Raw genomic sequence first — 17747 nt, forward strand, 5'->3', positions numbered from 1 at the left:
ATCAGAGGGAGAATCTGTGATCGGACACGGCAGCGCGGCCAGGGGTGTCTGTAATGAGTGATGTTGAAATAGACAGAAGAGGAATATTTTACATACTTAGAGTACCTTGTGTAAAACGCGCCTTACTGAGAAAGAAACTTTGCGCAACCGAAGACTGCTTTCACGAGGATACGGCGATGGTTTGAGCACGGGAGGTCAGCCGGGGTGGGCATATAGTACCATGCAAGACCCATACGGGAAGCTGCGAGTCGACTGGTCTTCGAAGGGGCCAGCTTTCCCATTCCTTGATATGTAGAGTTCAGGCATACCGCTTTTTCTGTTGTACTACTAAGTAGAAGAGGAGGCTATACCGTCCATATTATGCAGAGTTTCCTGTAACTACAGGCGAATGGAGTATGCAGAGTCGGAAGAGCTGCGCACAACGCTCTGCATACTCAGGGTCCTGTAATTTTCCCACGTCCTTATTACGCCACAATACCCTCCCCAACCCTCCGCCCCTCCGCCCACAGCCCCAAAAACACTGGGAATAATCGCCAACGATTAATTATTGACATTTTTTTGGCGCTCACATGATATTTAATTGATACTGGCTGATACTGGGTGGCAACCGGGGTGTTGAATTTTCCACCCTTCTACTCATTGCCAGGGGGCCACAAAAGAGCGGGCTCAGAAAATATTATTTGATATACTTACTAGTACTGTTTCCAAACTGCTTCTACACCTACCCTTACCATATATTTGACTGAATGCGCATTGACATGGCTTGGATGCACAGACCGTGGGAGTATACCATTCCCGATTTGGTATACAGTTTGGAAATTGCGAAAGCGGGCGAATTTTGGGATAGTAGACAGTATATTACACTTATTCAATTAAAATATGACAAAAGAAGCAGTATATGATTGCTCTATCTTGTTTATATCATATAATGTATGGATACTAAGGACAAGAAGTATCCCGACGTTTTCCGGAGTTTTCCGAAACACCCTAACCCGCTCACAGTAAGCAAATAGGTCGAGATTGTACAGTCCCAAAATTCTCTCAGTGCTTGGAAATATACTTCAAAATGTCTATTAGCTTCTTTAATGTTCTATGCATCTTCTCTTTGCATGTTTTCCGTCCTGTGCCAATGGTGTGCTAATGTAGACATGAATTATGATCTCAGAAGTATGCCAGAGACATGTGTAAAAGGCATACCTCACAGTACATGCTTAAGTTGAAGTATATTACCCAGAGATGCATGGTCTGTACTTATTTGGAGTGATATGTGTCACAGTGCATATCTGCCCTGGCAGAAATATACCTCGGTCAGACGAAATTGCACCAGGTGAGATTGTGCATGTAATGTTCTTTTATGAGTTCACTTCAATGAGAAATGCAATTACAACACACATAAAGGCAGATCGCCATGAATCGGACACTTGCTTTGGATAATGTAATACATAAAATTTTATTTTCAATCATTCTTACCCTTGGAACGGTTGCACATACCTGTGTACAAATGATGCATCCTTGAAATGTCCTAAAATGCATGATATTCACCATAAATAGCAGATAAATCAAGGTTGGGATAGATTATATACTATAAAAAGTACACAAATGTATACTAAAGCATTTATATAGTATATTCTGTCAGATTTCTGGGCTTCGGAGTAAAGGATTCGAGCAGAGGATGCATCCCGAGCATCCATTCCGCTCGTTCAATCGCTCCGGTCCGGTAAACCGGATACTGATCGAGTGGCTGTACGCCTTCTTTTTTCGTCTCACCTTTTCATGGCGTAGTCGCCTGCCTGCCCCCCACTGCTCATTTGAATGGAAATAAAGGTATATTTCATTACTTTTAATGCTAATATAGGTTTTATAGGTACTTTTGATCCATCTGGTGGCCCCTGGATGGCCTGGATATCGTGCATCAAGTCCCACTCGCCTGCGTGTAAGCCCTCCTGCAAGGCAGCATAATTTGCCCCTTCCAAATGATGGAGAATTGCACTACCGCCATCGCCCTTTTACTACAGCGCACGCCAATTCTTGCCGCCGCCATTAAGTCCTGTCCTGTTGTCGTTGCAACCCACCTAGCATCCCCCACATCGAAATCGGGGCCAATCGCCATTCACCACGGCTTCCAGATGCATTAATGATGCCTCAATCACTCGATAACTCAAGATCCGCCTCCATCTGCCACCAGGAAGGCATATGGATGCAAAGCTAACCATCACGACGACCAGGACGACGACGACGACAGTGAGGTGTGAGGGGTAGGGAGGACTCGAGTATAGGGTATGACCATGCCAATAGCAGGCTAGGGATGGAGTGGAAGCAGGGGTGTGCTAGGGATGGGAGAGAAAGTGAGAGGGTACAGGCAGGAGGGCGAGAGCAGGGTCGGGATGCTGACGGTGAATGACGCCGACGACGACCGTGTTATTTGAGGCATTATGTAAATGAGGGCTCAAAGGCGTTGTGAACGAACCCACATTCATGGCTACGCGATCACGGATACCCCCGCCGCCGCCTGCTGCATCCCGTCCAACATTGGCCTCCCGTATGCCGCCCAGCTCACCCACCCACCTCAAACTCATGCATCCCTCATTATTTCGACCGGGTAACATGCATCATAGCTCTGTTTACCCCCTCAATGCCATGGTCGTCGTCTACCGGCTCCCTCGACACCCGCCTTTTCCCGCTCACATCACCCCCATAATAACGCAACGATCACTGCGCCATCAATATCATTGCTTCCCTCTACATGAGGCTTCATGGATGCTATCGACGCTTACGTCCCGCCACGCCCGCCTGTACCGCATTTTATCTACATTTTGTATGCTGTACTATATTTCAATTATATTCATTTTATTTGATAATAATACGGGACAATCCCTTTTAGGCAGGCATCGGGAGGACGACGAGAGGACGTCTCCTCATCGTTTGCGACGATGACGGCAAGGTGAAAGGACATGAGGGCAATATACGAATACGTAATTTTTTTCTAGGAGTATGCAGAGTATGTGTCTTGGGTATGCAGAGTGGTATGCAGAGCGCATCTCTCCAGCGCCACCGTCCTGTAGTTACAGGAGACTCTGCATACCGGCTTGCACTGTAACTACAGGAGATTCTGCATACTGTGGACAATAAAGGTTGAGAAGAGCCCGAAATCACTATGACTGAGGAATGCACCTATAAGGTAGGTTAGAATAAACTTGTTTAGCAGGAAATAATCACGCACGATAATCCGGACATCCACTGCTCGTCGCAAAGTCTTACTATGTTGACCTTCCATCCTGCGGTAGCAGATGCGACAAGAGAAAAGCACCACACGGCTCTGTGCTTCTGTGCTTCGGTGGAGGAAAACAGGGGCCAGTTATTACGAGAAGTAACATTGAATGGAGGCGCATATATCCTGCTCGGCAGGCAGACAACGACAATACAGATGAACAACAACGACGAAGCTCAAGGGAACGGCCGGATATGGCGGTCCGGATATAGGAATTGGTGACTCCCAAATTGGCACGTCTCTCCCTCTTACTACCACCTGCCCGTAACTCTACGCGTTGCTCGCGTCTATTTGCCCTATCCAAGGCTCCACTGGCTTGCTACATGTATCGGTAATCTTTTACAAACGACGTTCTCGACTGTCGTTCGCAGCGGTTTGGCGTGAAGACAAGTCATGTTCGAGTCCAAATTCTCGAAGGTACGGTTGTATGCTGTCTTCTCGGACAGACTGAGATTGATTTGTATGCTTGATGGCGGATGCTGGTGCGATATACTCTCCATTTGGTTAGTTATTGACCAAATCATTCTGCTTCTTTTCTTAGAAATGCCGTCAGAGGTCGAGTCTGGCAAGCAGTTTTTATGCGTGACTGTTGGCTGTATGCTTGAATGGTACGTCTATAGTCAGCCTATGTCTTCTAAGCGAGGCTGAAAAGATGTGACTGTGGTTTCCAAGGTCGTGTGGACGCATATATAGAGAACCCTCAGCATAGCCAAGCTCGTGCAAGGACAACGCACACGAAGACAGTGGATAAACGAGAGCTCAGGGTCTGCTATACCAATCCATTCAACCGTTCTTCGCAGGACGACGAGTTTAGTCTAGCTAAGTATGCTCGAGATTGAACTGCACTATCCCACTGAGTCCTTTGGGTGAGGTTTGGCTGTCTGTGCGCTATGATCGTAGTCATATTGTTGATTTATATTGACCATTTATTCAAGGGTGCCATGTACTTGTGTGCCGCTCACGGTATTGGTGTTAACCATTCATATTCATCCCATCATCTCGGATGCAGGGCGCCGTCTGCCAAATTCAACCTGTGTCAAGTGGATCAATTTCCAGCAAAGAATGTCTCGCTGCCGATGATGCATGATATACATGAAGTTTTGCTGATCACGGTAGCTTGTGAAAGCTTAAGAAGGAATCTCTTCGCAGGCAGGCTTACGTGTGCAGTGCTTCGCTTTGACCGCGTGTTGCCGACCGTGCTCTCCAATATCGGACAATCAGGTCGCCATGGTGGAAGGTATATCGTGAGTTCATTCGTCAACGTACTTGCATCGATTCTTACTCCCAACATAGGATTGAACCGCGGGTCATAAAGCTTGAAGGGTCAGTCCTCCCCCCAAAAATTTCGGCAATCGTGGTTTCTCAAGCTTCCACAGATGTGGAAGCACAAGGCTTTAAACGTTCGACAAAGATATTTGGGCCATCCCTGAAAATCGATGCCGGAAGCATTGTCCGTATGTATCCCGCGATCAGCCTTACTGATGCTGTCGCGAGATCCGGTCAATCTTGAATTGTAAGTTGGTACATCGATATGGGTGCGACTAGTCTCTTAACCCTACACTAGAGACCTTCTGGACGAATCGACAAAAATTAAGCTGATAATTCGTAGGCTCTTTCGCGTCTTAGGGCGTGCAGAGACGACAATTCCAGACTTATTTGAAGGAGAACACAAAGATGAGGCCATCTTCGATACTAAGAGGTCCCAACTAAGTCTCCGAATCCTCAGACAAAGTGATTCCACTTTTTGCTGCCTTCTCATCATCAGTCGTAGGGTCACTCAGGATATCTTATTCTACAGACACCTACGTAGTGTTGGTTAAAAACATGATCAAACCGCTTGCAGAGGTATGTGTCGCGAATAGCGAGTGATTCTCGTTCCACTGAGAACAGGCAAAAACTAGGTTGATCATGCTGCAGACATTGCCTGGAGTTTCTTGTCAAAAGGAATCAGCGTAAGCCAAGCTGGCAAGGTTCTTTGACCATATTTAGCGACATGTCGTCATTTTCCAGTATCATAGGCGTAGTCGAAATACGAGCTAAATATGACTGTCACGAAGAAGGAATCAGAAGCTAAGATCATTGCTGGTGGCAACGTGGCATGAACGGTCTTGAACACTGTACATGCTCATCGGCGAGACTTGGCAACAAATCCTCGGATGGGTTGTTGGATGATGACGTCCCTGGAAAATATTGTTCCGCTCTCGATGGGAACAGGGATCAATGGTACTAGTCCGGATACCAGAATGAGCCAAGAGAGAAGAGCGAAGCCGACAGAGAGATTGTCACCAATCCACTGGCAGGGACAAACCGGGAGTAGAAATGCAGAAGTTTCACAAACTTGCATTGAGATTAAGCTCCGACTAGCACGTTCGTTCCGACGGAGTCGGCACACCTTCCTGGTTGCCAACAGCGCCGAAAAAAGGCTGGCCCTGGAAATGGAAGAGGAATAAGATAGGAAAGAGACGGGCGGGAGGAAGAAGACGACTCAGAAGACTGGCACGGATGGTCGCCGCACACCCACCGCACCACGAGAGCATACCTAACACGACTCACATGCACGACATGCTCGAAAACATCATACGTCCTTGTCCAAACGTAGAGCCAGCTCAATTAGCCCATCACAGGGCGTAAAAATGCAGTAAAAGTCCGTGACTCTACTCCATATCAGGCGACAAATCACTAGGGGAAATCAGATGAACGAGAGGCGGGACTGAAACAAGAGGGACGGGAGAGTGCCTGAAGACCTGTACCTCTGCCGCGTCTTTGTGGTTAGTGTACTTGTAGCGTTAAAATGAAATGAAGACCCCCCAAAAAACGGCGCCGAAAACAAACACACCCTGCACGAATTCAATCTTGTCGGCGCGAAAGCTATACGCTCCTGCCGCCGGCAGCTATGGTGTATGTCCCCATTCTGCCAATGACAATTGTTTCATGCTGTTGTTTGGTTAGGCAGCTAGGCTGGCTGAAATGAAATTCTTACCCATTTTCCGAGTCGATTATCGAAGTGCTTGATTGCTGAGGTGGATACCAAATTCATGTTATGGCATTAAATCATTTTATTTATCGGGGCTAATATACGAGTTGATAACCACCCAAGTCAAACCCGAGTCGCAAGTAGGATGTCCGAAAATCAATTTCCAACCACCAAGAGGGATGATCTCAGGGATCCGAAGTTTCGAGCGGGTGCTAACGAGCGCGTCAGCAAGCGCTAGTTAGTAGTAGGTGACACTAGGTGTAACTGACAGGGCTTCCGACAAGCCCTAGGCGTAGTCGGGAAATTATTAATTGGCAAGCGCTGGGTGTAACCGATCAGGGATGCTTAGTTCACACAATTAAGTGGATGTTCGAAGAGGGGTAAAATTAGCGTAAGATTCTACTACAATAACTGGTAAATATCTATATACCACTGTTAGGGACTCGAGTCAGCATTATTCTACAAGGTTCTGTAGGATTCTAAAATCAGCAAGAAGAATAGAGAAAGTAAGAGAAAGTACCAGTAAACCGAGGTCAAGACCGAGAAGGCCGAGGCATGTGTTGACTCGTTTACAGACCGGAAAAGACCTGATATCCATAACGAACCTGACTTGAAAGGCCGATGCTTGAGTATGGATGACCCAGCGACATCGTGTAACATGTATCAGCTTTGTACTACCCTATCGCAGCGGCTAGTTATGCAACTCTATTTCTAACATCGGTTCCTTCTTCCATATGGTTAGGTATACCATTGGTAAAATGGAGAATTCAACCGCTCTTGAGTTATAAGGCATAAAGGCAACGTCTAAGGCATACAACCTCCAGGATCTAACCATGCTGAAATCCCTTGCCTTCCCGTCGTCCTTTGTATTGCCAAATATTTGCAATATCACTGGGACTGCCTTCGAGCTTAAGGAGAACCAGAACAGGGAATCCGCAAACAGGTCCGCTCTCGCCTGGTTTGAGAAGTACGAATTCCTTTTGTCGAAGTTCGGGTTACTTACATGTTGCCTGACATCCTTTAGGTACAATATTTATGACAGAGAACAGGCCGAAACATTTCTCAATTCTGGTCGATTTGATGTCTTCGCAGCTCTGAGCTTCCCTGAGGCGGATCTGTTGCATTTAGAAACCTGCTTGTGCTTCTTCCTTTGGGCCTTCTCCGTTTGTCTCCTACGTGTCACCACTCAAACTACGTTAACGAAACCTATAGAATGACGATCTGTCAGACGAAGGAGACTTCCAGAGAAGCCCTGAGGATATCCAGAATGGTCACAACGTGTCTATGAAGATCCTGTACGATGCCGATGCGGAGCAGCCCACCTATCCTTACGCTGCTATGCTTTGGGAGTATGATAATTCTGTTCTGCTCTCATATCGTTTTACTGATTGAGTTTATCAGCTTGCTCAAAAGAATCCGGAACACAGGGAGAATGGGAACATACCACAGGTTCGTCAGTCCTTGACTTCTGAAGATGCTTGTTAAGATCAATTACAATAATAAGATTCGCACAAGCTTTCATCGACTTCAGTAGCTCTCAAGTCAAACAGTCTCGCAACCGGAACATCGACTATATCCCACCTATTCAGGAGTTCATCTTGATGCGACGTTGTACCATCGGTGCTGCCCTCGTACAAGGTACCGTGTCTATTTGTGAAGGTAGGCTTGAAATACTAGATGAATTAAATCACAGCTATGGTCGAATACTCATTGGATCTCAATATTCCTGACTATGTCTTTGATGATCCGATCGTCATCGCCATGTCGGAAGCCATAACTGACATTTTGACCTGGCCTAACGTGAGTAACTGGGTCATCCGACTCCGAATATATCGAACTAACCTAGTTCTCGTCAGGACTTATGCTCGTTCAATGTCAATATCCTTTATTTTCGAGGTTTAATGATCATGCTAACTTGGTAGTAGAAAGAGCAAGCCGACGGAGATTATCAGAACTTGGTTTGCGTGTTGCAGTGCGCAAATGCTATAGGCCTCCAAGATGCGATTAATATGCTCACAAACATGATTGCTGATCGCCTCAAAGAATACTTGACTTTGAAGAAACAGCTTCCCTCCTTCGGGCCCGACATCGATGCCGTACTAGCGCGGTATCATACTGCCATGGAGAACTTCACTCAAGGGTGCATTGTATGGTATTATTCTAGTCCTAGTTCGTCCACATGGCTTCCATTTTGGACAAATCTGACGTCTTCTTGTTCTCTAGGATATTTTAGGGGTATTAACCCCCTTGGAAAGGAATCCGTCGTAATTCAACTATTCGAGAGTTCCGCTTGATTTGTGCACTATGCTGATTTTTATATTACCTGAGTGATTGTACTATAAACCGATCTTTGAAATATACGGTTCCAGAAGCTTATGAACTTGTTTTGCATGTACAAATGTGGAACTAAGGCACGGCCAGATATGTTGTCTACCGGACGCAGGTCTAACAGTATAACAAAATCATCTACGTACATTTACGCGCTTCAGGTGGACTGGTCTTTAGTCGCACCTTCACTCATTTTCACTTTAGCACTCTAAATTTGCTCTCTTTTCTACACACACTGTACTCTACGTTCTACGGTCATGGAAAAATACGATAAAGTAGACATTCGACGCTTCTAGACCTCGTTCTGTTAACACGAGATTTCAGCGCATCAGGTCATCTGAATTTAGGTTTCTCTCACAGCATTGAGTCGAGAGGCAGTATGTCAGTTTTAGAGTTTCTCATGGCACTGACAGTCAGTCGCCGTTAGAGTTCTCGTATGGATTTGCCTATGTGTCCACGCGTTTCCGAGGAGTTTTCGTAGTATAAAAATTTTACCTTGTAATTAGTCGCCATGCCGCGTTTGCCACAGAAGTAACCTGCCTTTGCTACTCATGTGTCCAGGCCCTCGATTCTGACTAAGATGATGAACTTAGTATTCGAGGGTGAGGTCCTCCTCGTCAAAACGAGACGGCATTCGAAGGTCGACATAGGCGAGCGACCAGGCTTGGGAACTCTCAGGCAAGATAAGAATGTAATATGATATTTCAGGAGCAGAATACAGCTCACAGAATCCGCATCAAGGTTCCTGCGGTTGCGTCTTGTCGACGGGATTGTATCCACCACCAACTTATCTTCCTGATTCCCAGTTCTCTGAAGATTCATGGGGATCCAGGAGTAGGATACTATGCGCGCGCGTTTCAGTGTTCACGCAGGAGCCCCCAAGGGCAGTTGCAGTTGCTCTTCCCCAAAGTCGCATTTTCTCATCTGAAGGATTTTGTGGATCGAAGCGCCGGCATCCTCCACAACCTCGCATACAGCTGAACGTCAAGATTGTGAGAATCCTGAAAATCAGATAAAAGCGACGCATTGCGCTCAGCTTCAGGATGTACATCGTTGAGGGGGATGTTCATGAGGTTTGACATTGTCTGGACAGCATCACATAATGAGAAGTGACGAGGCTTATGGCTGTATTGACGCTTGCAGAACAAGGTAATTCCATTGAGAACCAGACTGTATGCGACAAGATTCTGGAGAGTGTAGATCCAAGGTAGCCCTCGCCAAGAATAGCATCTGCCTTTGGTACGAAGGGAGTAGATAGAGCATCAATGAAAGAATGCATCGCAGTGAGCTGGCAGGATTTGCGCGACGAAATGCTCTCCCACCACCGCCTTTTCTCTCGTGTATTGTCAAACACTAGGAAATCAGAATCTCGAACTCGAAACATAACAGGACGATGCACAAGATAGAGCTATTCGAGAAGATAATGTAACAACCCGCCCTCTTCTGAGTGAATTTCCGCAAGCCAGATGGATACATTATCGGTCCCCCCAGAAATTAGTCTTGTCCTCCGCAGGTCAGTAAGACGGAAGACCGGCTATCTGTTCTCGTTCAAGCAAGGGAATTGTAAAAGCAAGAAAGGGAACGTACTAGGCGTCGCTACGCGTACACTCAGGATGCCATTTTGAAGCACTGGTGACTCCATATCCCCCTGTAACTAACACCGTTTCGACGGTTAGCGATGTCTCGAAGAATGTACTGGTTTCATCGTCATTGGTGCTACGCGATCCTTAAGTTAAAAAGTGATAATAGAATAGCTAAGAGTTTCAGCTTCAATTGTCATGTCTGCGCAAATGGTTGCTTGTAAGGAATCAGACACTCTGAGTCATGAAAAAGGACACACGAGAACCCGAAAATCCGCTATTCACTACCATGGCTGCTACGTCTATGCTCCATGTGACAAATAGGTCCTCAGGGCCGGCTCCGAAGAGAAAAAAGCGACAGACATGGCCGTGTGCTTCGATGCTGGGTTGAGGAAAACCGGGACTAGTTGTGACTAGAGAGAACATTGATTAGAGACACATATATCCTGCTTGGCAGGCAGGCAGACGACTACAATAACGTTGAAGGAAAATAACGATAATACTCAGGGGAACGGCTGGACGTGGTGGTTCGGAAACAAGAATTGATCGGATCCCAATTTGGCATGGTTCTCCTTCTTACCATCACCTCCCCATACCTCGACGCGCTGCTCCCGCCTATTTGCCCTGTACAAAGTATAGCAGGCATCCCACGCGTTTCAGCAATCTTGTAAGAGTGACTGGATCAATCGTCGCTGTAGCATAGACGGTGAATTGGCGCGACGACAAATCCGTGTTCGCTCGTGGGTATGCTGTCTTCTTGGACAGCTCTGGGGTGATACCACCTGCCCACACATTTACGCCTATCGCGCCATCCGACTACGACAGGTGTCATACACGTATCATGAATCTCTTAGGACGACCGGCTTGACCGCCATCGCGACACAGATTGCGAATTGGCAGAATGACGGATTTATGTCTTTGCCTAGATTTTCCTGGATACGGGCCTCCGCTCTTTTATGGATAAACGAAGCTGATTTCCGTGCTTTCCGAATGTTGCATATATGTGAGTGCGAGATACTTGCCGTTTTGGTGGATGTTGACTGACCCTTTCCGTAGAAATGTCGTCTGGCGAGCATATTTTAGGTTACGGGGTGGAACATGTGGAAAGACAGACTATTCATGACCGGAAGGGAAGTCGCAGGTAGGTCTACGACCTCCGGTCGTGTTTGTCAAAAACGGTGAAAAGTGGTGTTTTCACCCTGAAAGTTGTATGTCTGTTGTCTCGGCACGTATCTCCACTGCTTACATTCTCTCTCACCAGTCCGACGTGTGGACCAGTACAGTCTTTCGGTATGAACACCTTCCGAACCCCGATTCAATCCACGACTTCCCGGGCTATCGTCAGTCTGATGACGCCTGCGTGACCAGGAGCACCACGTACGCTTTGAGCCGTACTTTTCGCGGAGCTGCCCTTCTGCTGTTGGCTGAATCTTAATGCTGTTCACCTTAAGAAATGCCGTCCAGAGGCCTAGACTGGTGAGCAATTTTTATGCGACACAGGCGTCGTGTTCCTTTTATGGTACGTTCACAATGATCTTGATTACTTCTTATTCTAAATGAAGCTGAATAGTTTCGCACTGGCATTATGACACCGTTGATATTGTTATCATTTCCGAAGTTACGCCTTGTGTGCCACAGATGGAACCAAAAGTTTAAGAAGATAAAGCGGGTCGCAGGGGGCTCTGATGTTCTGGCAGCGGTCATCGAAGTGGCGTCGTCGCGAATGTTGCGAGCTTGTTGTCTTAACACGTATTCCGTAGCTTATATATCTTACAGTCTATCGTGGCTCATCAGTTCGAACCCACCTCGATGCTTGTGCACAGTGCCTCTTCGAAATTTCGCATATATCCATCATTTCCCAGCCACGTCAGGCAAACGTCAGGATCACTGTGTAGGCCTTGCTCCTTACTTTCCGCGGAATTAACTGAAACTGACGTTTTTCTTATAGGTTGCATTTCTGCGGAACTCGGATGTGTAGACCTTTTCATAGAAGCGTGCCTGTAGGCTGTAACCAGCTGCTCAGTTTTCGACGGCAAAACGTAGTCATTGGGAACGGGTACCTATATCGTGGCAGTTATCGTCTCTCCAAGTCCTATTCGCATATGAAACCATCTTGCGCACAAGGTGGGGTATTTTGATGCTAGTTTTCCGGCGTCTGGCTGTATGTGCTTTGTCCAGATCACAAGTCGTCCGATGCAGCCCTTTTTCGACTACTTTCGACTACGCTACACTGAGTGCTTAGCAACAGGCTTCCGGTTAGAGGCGCGCTTTCCATTGGACAGATTTTGGCATTCATCGTTGCAGAAGGCAGAACTAACAATACTGTCCTTGAAATAGACTGGCGCGTGGTTTCAAGTTTCAACGCGTTGTCTGTGCTTACACGGGGTATTGCATCTTGTTGTTGAGCTTTGAGAACTCCGTCGTCCTTTCATCTCCGATTTTGAAAGCGAACCAATCGCGTTCTTTCTCTCTGGGACTGGGACTTGGCGCGCATATTTCCAATGTTCTGGTACACTGTCTGTGTTTTATGGGGCGAGCCGATTGTGTATGGTGCAATTCCATCCGTTCAGCTTCCTAGTCCACCCTAGACTGCGCCGCATACGAGACAAAGAGATGATAAACTCTCATTAGGGTAGTGTTGACCTTGGTCCTCGGGAATGAGATTGACGCCCGTGGGGGGGCTTTCGCCGTGCACTAATGATTGGTTCAAGATACGGTCGTTTTCCCATATGAAACCAGAGAAGGTTGAGGAAATTAGTAGTAATAGTTGTGGCGTCCTTCCATTTGTTTGGCAGAGATGAATCCAATTCAGTTTTTCCTGGTACGGTGTACTCACAGCCAAATGACACTGCCCATTGTTTTATGAATGGTTTGATAAACGGTGGCGACCGCTTTTCTGCTACGTTCATGGTAATTATCTGTTATAGACTCCTTGTTTCTTTACTTGATGTGTCGAAACCTCACTCGTAGTATCTTTGTCGGTTATTTCACGAATTTGCATACATACTAGCATCTACTACTTAGGGTGTTCTCGAGCTCTATTTAGCGCAATTTATCAGTGGAATTGGAAGTCTGTACGCCACCGTTGTTTAATTGCTTCTTGCCGTATCAGCGTGGCTATCTTCTGATCAAATGATGCGGTCTGCTGTTTTTCTAGGTATATTTTAGACCTGTGCTGTATTGCTGTCGTCCTGGTACCGTATTGATGCTTTGATACCAACTTGGGGGCATGAGAATGAGTAGTGGATTTAAAAGACACGGCCTGCTGGGTTGGAGACTCCACTATCCTTTTTTTTTTTTTTTTTTTTTTAAAATCCTAAGTATATTGGTTACGCATGCGTATGGTCCAATTTAGCTACTTGTGTTACTGTGTGTATGATGTCATCGATTAAGTCAGCTTAACAAGCTGTGCACTTATGTTATGGCACGAAATTATTAGGGATGTGCACCGTATCCGTAGTACGGTGGTTACGTACGGTGTATACGGATACGGGTCCGTACCGTGGACGACTTTAACGACCCAAAATATGGCCGTATTCATACGGTTTGAATACGGTCATTGAGGGAGGGACAGAGAACTATCTTATTCCATAAAGGTCAGTACCTATGACCTAAAAGAAGCATATAGTACTCACACTTTGGCACCAGATATCCATCGTCGTCGTCAAAGTGTCCGTATACGGACAACGGTACGGACACGGTACGGATATGACATCAACCGTACCATACCGTGGCCAATAATTTTTATACGGTCTACGGTCGTATTGCTACGGTCGTATCCGTAACGGTACGGTGCACATCCCTAGAAATTATCCCTCGCCCTCGATAACTTGGTGCGACTCGGGCACTGCCACCTTTTCCCACTTTGGGAAATCCTGACCTCTGCCGAGAAATGGCCGCAATCTATCCGTCACCGTCGTTTCTTCACCAGACCCTTCTCATGGCCTAGTCCTACTTCCCACCAAACTCCATCAATCCCAGTCCTTCTCCGGTCTCTCTTTCCCAGACCTGCCTTACTCGGCCAAGATCACCAACACAGTGTGATCAATTGATGCGGGGGCGATGTGCCGGGCCGGGGTGTGCTTGGATCACCACTCTATTTTGTTACACCTGGGTCCCAACCAGGTGGCAGCCTTGCGGCATGCGACTCCGTTTCCCTGTCTTATTCGAAAGATCACTGGAAGGGCCTCGAACCGATGCCCAGAATGGCAAGGAGAGATAAGATTTGTCGTGTGATTTTAGAGGGGGTAATGTGTGTGACTTGATCATGTTTAGAAAGGGAGGCTGCGTTTCACGTGATTCGGATATCGGAAGTGGTAGAATCCGGAAAGTGTCTAGAGTGTTACTTTCTGGGGGGTGGGGGGCTCGAACTCGCGAGTGCAAAAATAAATATTTTCTGTGTGGAACAAAGTACAATCAAGCAAGCAGAGGTAACCACTACACCATCTGCCCCCTACTCCACTATCCTATCAAGAGCATGGCAGGGTAAGTACCTCAGTTAAGTTCTTATATTGAAGAACGGAATCCAATGTCTGATTATAGTTATTATTATAGTCAATACGGTGGCCACAACCCTCTTGGAGCTGACAAGCCCCCATCGGTACCTGTTCCAAAGGGGCCTCCCATTAAATCAGCCCCTCCTCCGGCCCCTACTCCATCCCCTAACCCACCTCCCTCTAAATCTTCCGATAATCCGCCGCAAAAAGGCCCAAATAGCGATCAATCTTAATGCAGTAGGGGTACGAGATAAGTTTAGGACCGTATGGCTCTATTGTTGTCATCCTAGTAGATGATCATGATATGACAACTCCCCGACACTAAAATTTGTCGACTTCAAGAGTCAGGGTGAATTACTACATGACAGAAGGGTACATGTTCCGCTTGCTAGAAAATTCTTGTCCTACACAGCTCGATCCTCAAGTCTTCTAACGTACGCCATCTCTTCTCGCTAAATCAAAGGAACAGGAGAGAAGGCAGAGGAACAATCCTACTCAAATCCTACTTCAATGTCGTCAGGACACACCTCACTTTGATTTATTTCCTTCCTTATATTTCCCATGACATGTCTCTACTCCGCACGATGCACTCAACAGTGTGATCACTTGAACGGTATGAGCCTTCGTGGCCACAGCGCATGGCTTGCCATGTTTGGGCTGTGGACCCGACCGTTTCTTATTGGGACCTCGCCCCGGCACCTGAGAACTGTTGGTGACACCTATCCCCCACCGGTAAGACCATCACAAGTTACGACAACTGCAAAATTATGCTATTTTCCTCGTTACAAACGCGGGAGAACCTCAAAGTCAGAAAATAATGGAACAAATGTTGTATTTGCAGTATAAATGGTCGCCTGACAAAGTCTCTATCGAAGAAAAATGGCACGCAAGATTCAGATATGTGCCTTTTAGTGCTAGGCCCTACTCACTATATCTTCCATCTTAAACAGCGGTCCTCAATACTGGCTGTGCAGTGCCCAACCGAATGAGTAACTACAAAGACTCGCTGTGACGAGAGAGGACGATGCATCAAGGGGTCTCGAAATTCTTAATTAAGTACATCGCGTCTATTTATTTTTTAAGCCCTCGACCAGCCGACCGACCGACTGGCGTGGGAACAACATACCCAGTAAGGCGAAACAAACGAGCTTGGTAATCACACAGCCACCCGGTAACTTCACATACAGTTATTTACCGGTCATTGCAACACCATGGTTCAATGAAACATTTAGCCTCTTGCTCTCCCTCTGTTCATCCTTCATCGTCAACTTGTATTACATTGCTGATGTGTATTGTATCTTCATGTTCTGCAGTGATTCTTTATATGTGATGCGAATAATATTCCGAGAAATTGAGGCTTCTGTTCTAAAAATATCTATTTTCTCATGAACTCAAAATCTGTCCCAGCAACGTGTGTCCTCCATCTCATTGTAATCACCCACAAAGGCCTCAACAATGTTGATGACCTTCTGAAGAACCTGTATGACAAGTTTGAGACCAGACAGCCATTATCTGAGGTCTAGGGCATAAATAAAAGTGCAGTTCTGTCAAGCCATTGCCTTTGATGGACAGTCTGACAGTCCAATGTGCCTATTATTTCCCCGTTGCCTCCGAATTTTATTTTTCCTCTTGCTCAATTTTTTACTATGCCTGGACGTGCTAAATCAAACTCAAAAAAGTGCCAGATTGCTCGCAAATGCCATGACCAGCTAATGGAAAAGGCAGTTATTGCTTACAAGAACGAGCTTGCCAAATTACCCGGTGCTCCTCGGAAAGGTGCAAGAAAAATCTGCAAAGATTTCGAGGCTGTATATCAGAGGGAGACTGGAAAGGAGATCTCACTTTCTTATAGCACTCTTATCCGCCTAGCCAATGGTGGCAAAACGAAGGCACAATCAAACGCAATGAAGAGCCATCTTTTCCCTGCCGAGGCCGACAATATTGTTGATTTTGTTCTGGCTGTAGCCTCCGAAGGCTTCCCTCTCAGCCACCGACGTCTAAAGGAACACATCGATGAAGTATTACAAGCACGACTTGGTCCTGAATTTCCCGGTGTTGGAAAACAGTTCACACAACGCTTTGTTGAGAAGCATTCCGACCGCTTGAAGACGGCATGGTCAATGCCACTCGAAAATAAATGGGGCCGTGCCGTGAACCATACAAACAATGATGCATGGTTTGAATTGCTGGGAGAGGAGTTGAAAGGTGTTGACGAGGACTGCATATATGCAGTTGACGAGATTGGCATTCAGCCATCAGGCGGACAGAGAGAGAGGGTGATTGGTGGACAGAAAGGCAGACGTCAATATCAGCAGCGTGATGGTAGTCGCGAGAACACCACCGTTCTCGTAACTATTTGTGCTGATGGCACTTCGACCGCACCGGCTGTAATCTTCAAGGGACAGGCATACCAAGTCAAATGGCAGCAGGACAATCCCGCCAATGCATCATGAGTACAAATGAATACATGTTCCTCCTACATATATTAATAGCATTGATAGTCTGGGCTACTCTAAAAAAGGCTGGACCGACGGAGAAATTGGCATCGAATGGATCAAGGATTTTGATCGCCAAACGTCGAGGAAAGCAAATGGCCGTCGCCGCCTCTTACTAGTTGATGGACACAATAGTCATTACACCAGGGGGTTTCTGCAATATGCACGCACTCACAATATCCGTGTCCTTTGCTACCCATCTCACACGACGCACGTATACCAAGGGCTCGATGTGGTCATATTCAGTCCACTGAAGCTATACTGGAGTGACGAAAGGGATACCTGGGAAAGGGAGAGAGGGGAGAAGGTTGATAAGAGGAACTTTCTGACAGTTTACGGAAAAGCTCACCTCCGTGCTCTCACACCCGTGAATATCAAGGCGGCATTCAGAAAGACAGGCGTATGTCCATTCAACCCGAACATTCTTCCTGAAGAGTCCTTTGCTCCGAGCCGAACCACGTCTTGCGAAAGTCACCTCCCAGTTCCACCTGCCACACCGGTACGCACTGTTGCGAAGCTGCTGTAAAAATTAAGCATCAAGGAAAGCGTTGAAGAGGCTGAAGAACCCACTGGTGCCATCGATCATGATACAACTCAAGAATCTCT

General features: G+C 46.6%; 3 protein-coding genes across 3 annotated transcripts; all 3 read left to right on the top strand.

Moving 5' to 3' along the window:
* Window positions 1-2293: 2293 nt before the first annotated feature.
* EV420DRAFT_692782 (uncharacterized protein) lies at window positions 2294-3017 on the top strand. Its single transcript, XM_060483115.1, has one exon. It carries the CDS (start codon window positions 2476-2478, stop codon window positions 2932-2934), a length of 459 nt encoding a protein of 152 aa, XP_060327955.1. The 5' UTR covers window positions 2294-2475; the 3' UTR covers window positions 2935-3017.
* Window positions 3018-7075: 4058 nt separating this feature from the next.
* Window positions 7076-8536, top strand: EV420DRAFT_1273801 (isoprenoid synthase domain-containing protein; the record flags this gene model as incomplete). Its single annotated transcript, XM_060467786.1, has 9 exons — window positions 7076-7209; window positions 7267-7405; window positions 7455-7591; window positions 7644-7691; window positions 7747-7880; window positions 7936-8042; window positions 8099-8116; window positions 8168-8411; window positions 8466-8536. The coding sequence occupies 9 exons, from the start codon at window positions 7076-7078 to the stop codon at window positions 8534-8536; spliced, it is 1032 nt and encodes a 343-aa protein (XP_060327956.1).
* Window positions 8537-10348: 1812 nt separating this feature from the next.
* On the top strand, window positions 10349-12045 carry EV420DRAFT_1482210 (uncharacterized protein; the record flags this gene model as incomplete). Its single annotated transcript, XM_060469870.1, has 10 exons — window positions 10349-10370; window positions 10658-10817; window positions 10849-10894; window positions 10916-11153; window positions 11234-11291; window positions 11357-11490; window positions 11602-11626; window positions 11651-11669; window positions 11769-11858; window positions 11911-12045. 10 exons carry the CDS (start codon window positions 10349-10351, stop codon window positions 12043-12045), a joined length of 927 nt encoding a protein of 308 aa, XP_060327957.1.
* Between the last annotated feature and the right edge of the window lie 5702 nt (window positions 12046-17747).

This window comes from Desarmillaria tabescens (assembly GCF_030435595.1).
Source record: "Desarmillaria tabescens strain CCBAS 213 chromosome Unknown EV420scaffold_31, whole genome shotgun sequence".
NCBI classification, from domain to species: Eukaryota; Fungi; Basidiomycota; class Agaricomycetes; order Agaricales; family Physalacriaceae; genus Desarmillaria; species Desarmillaria tabescens.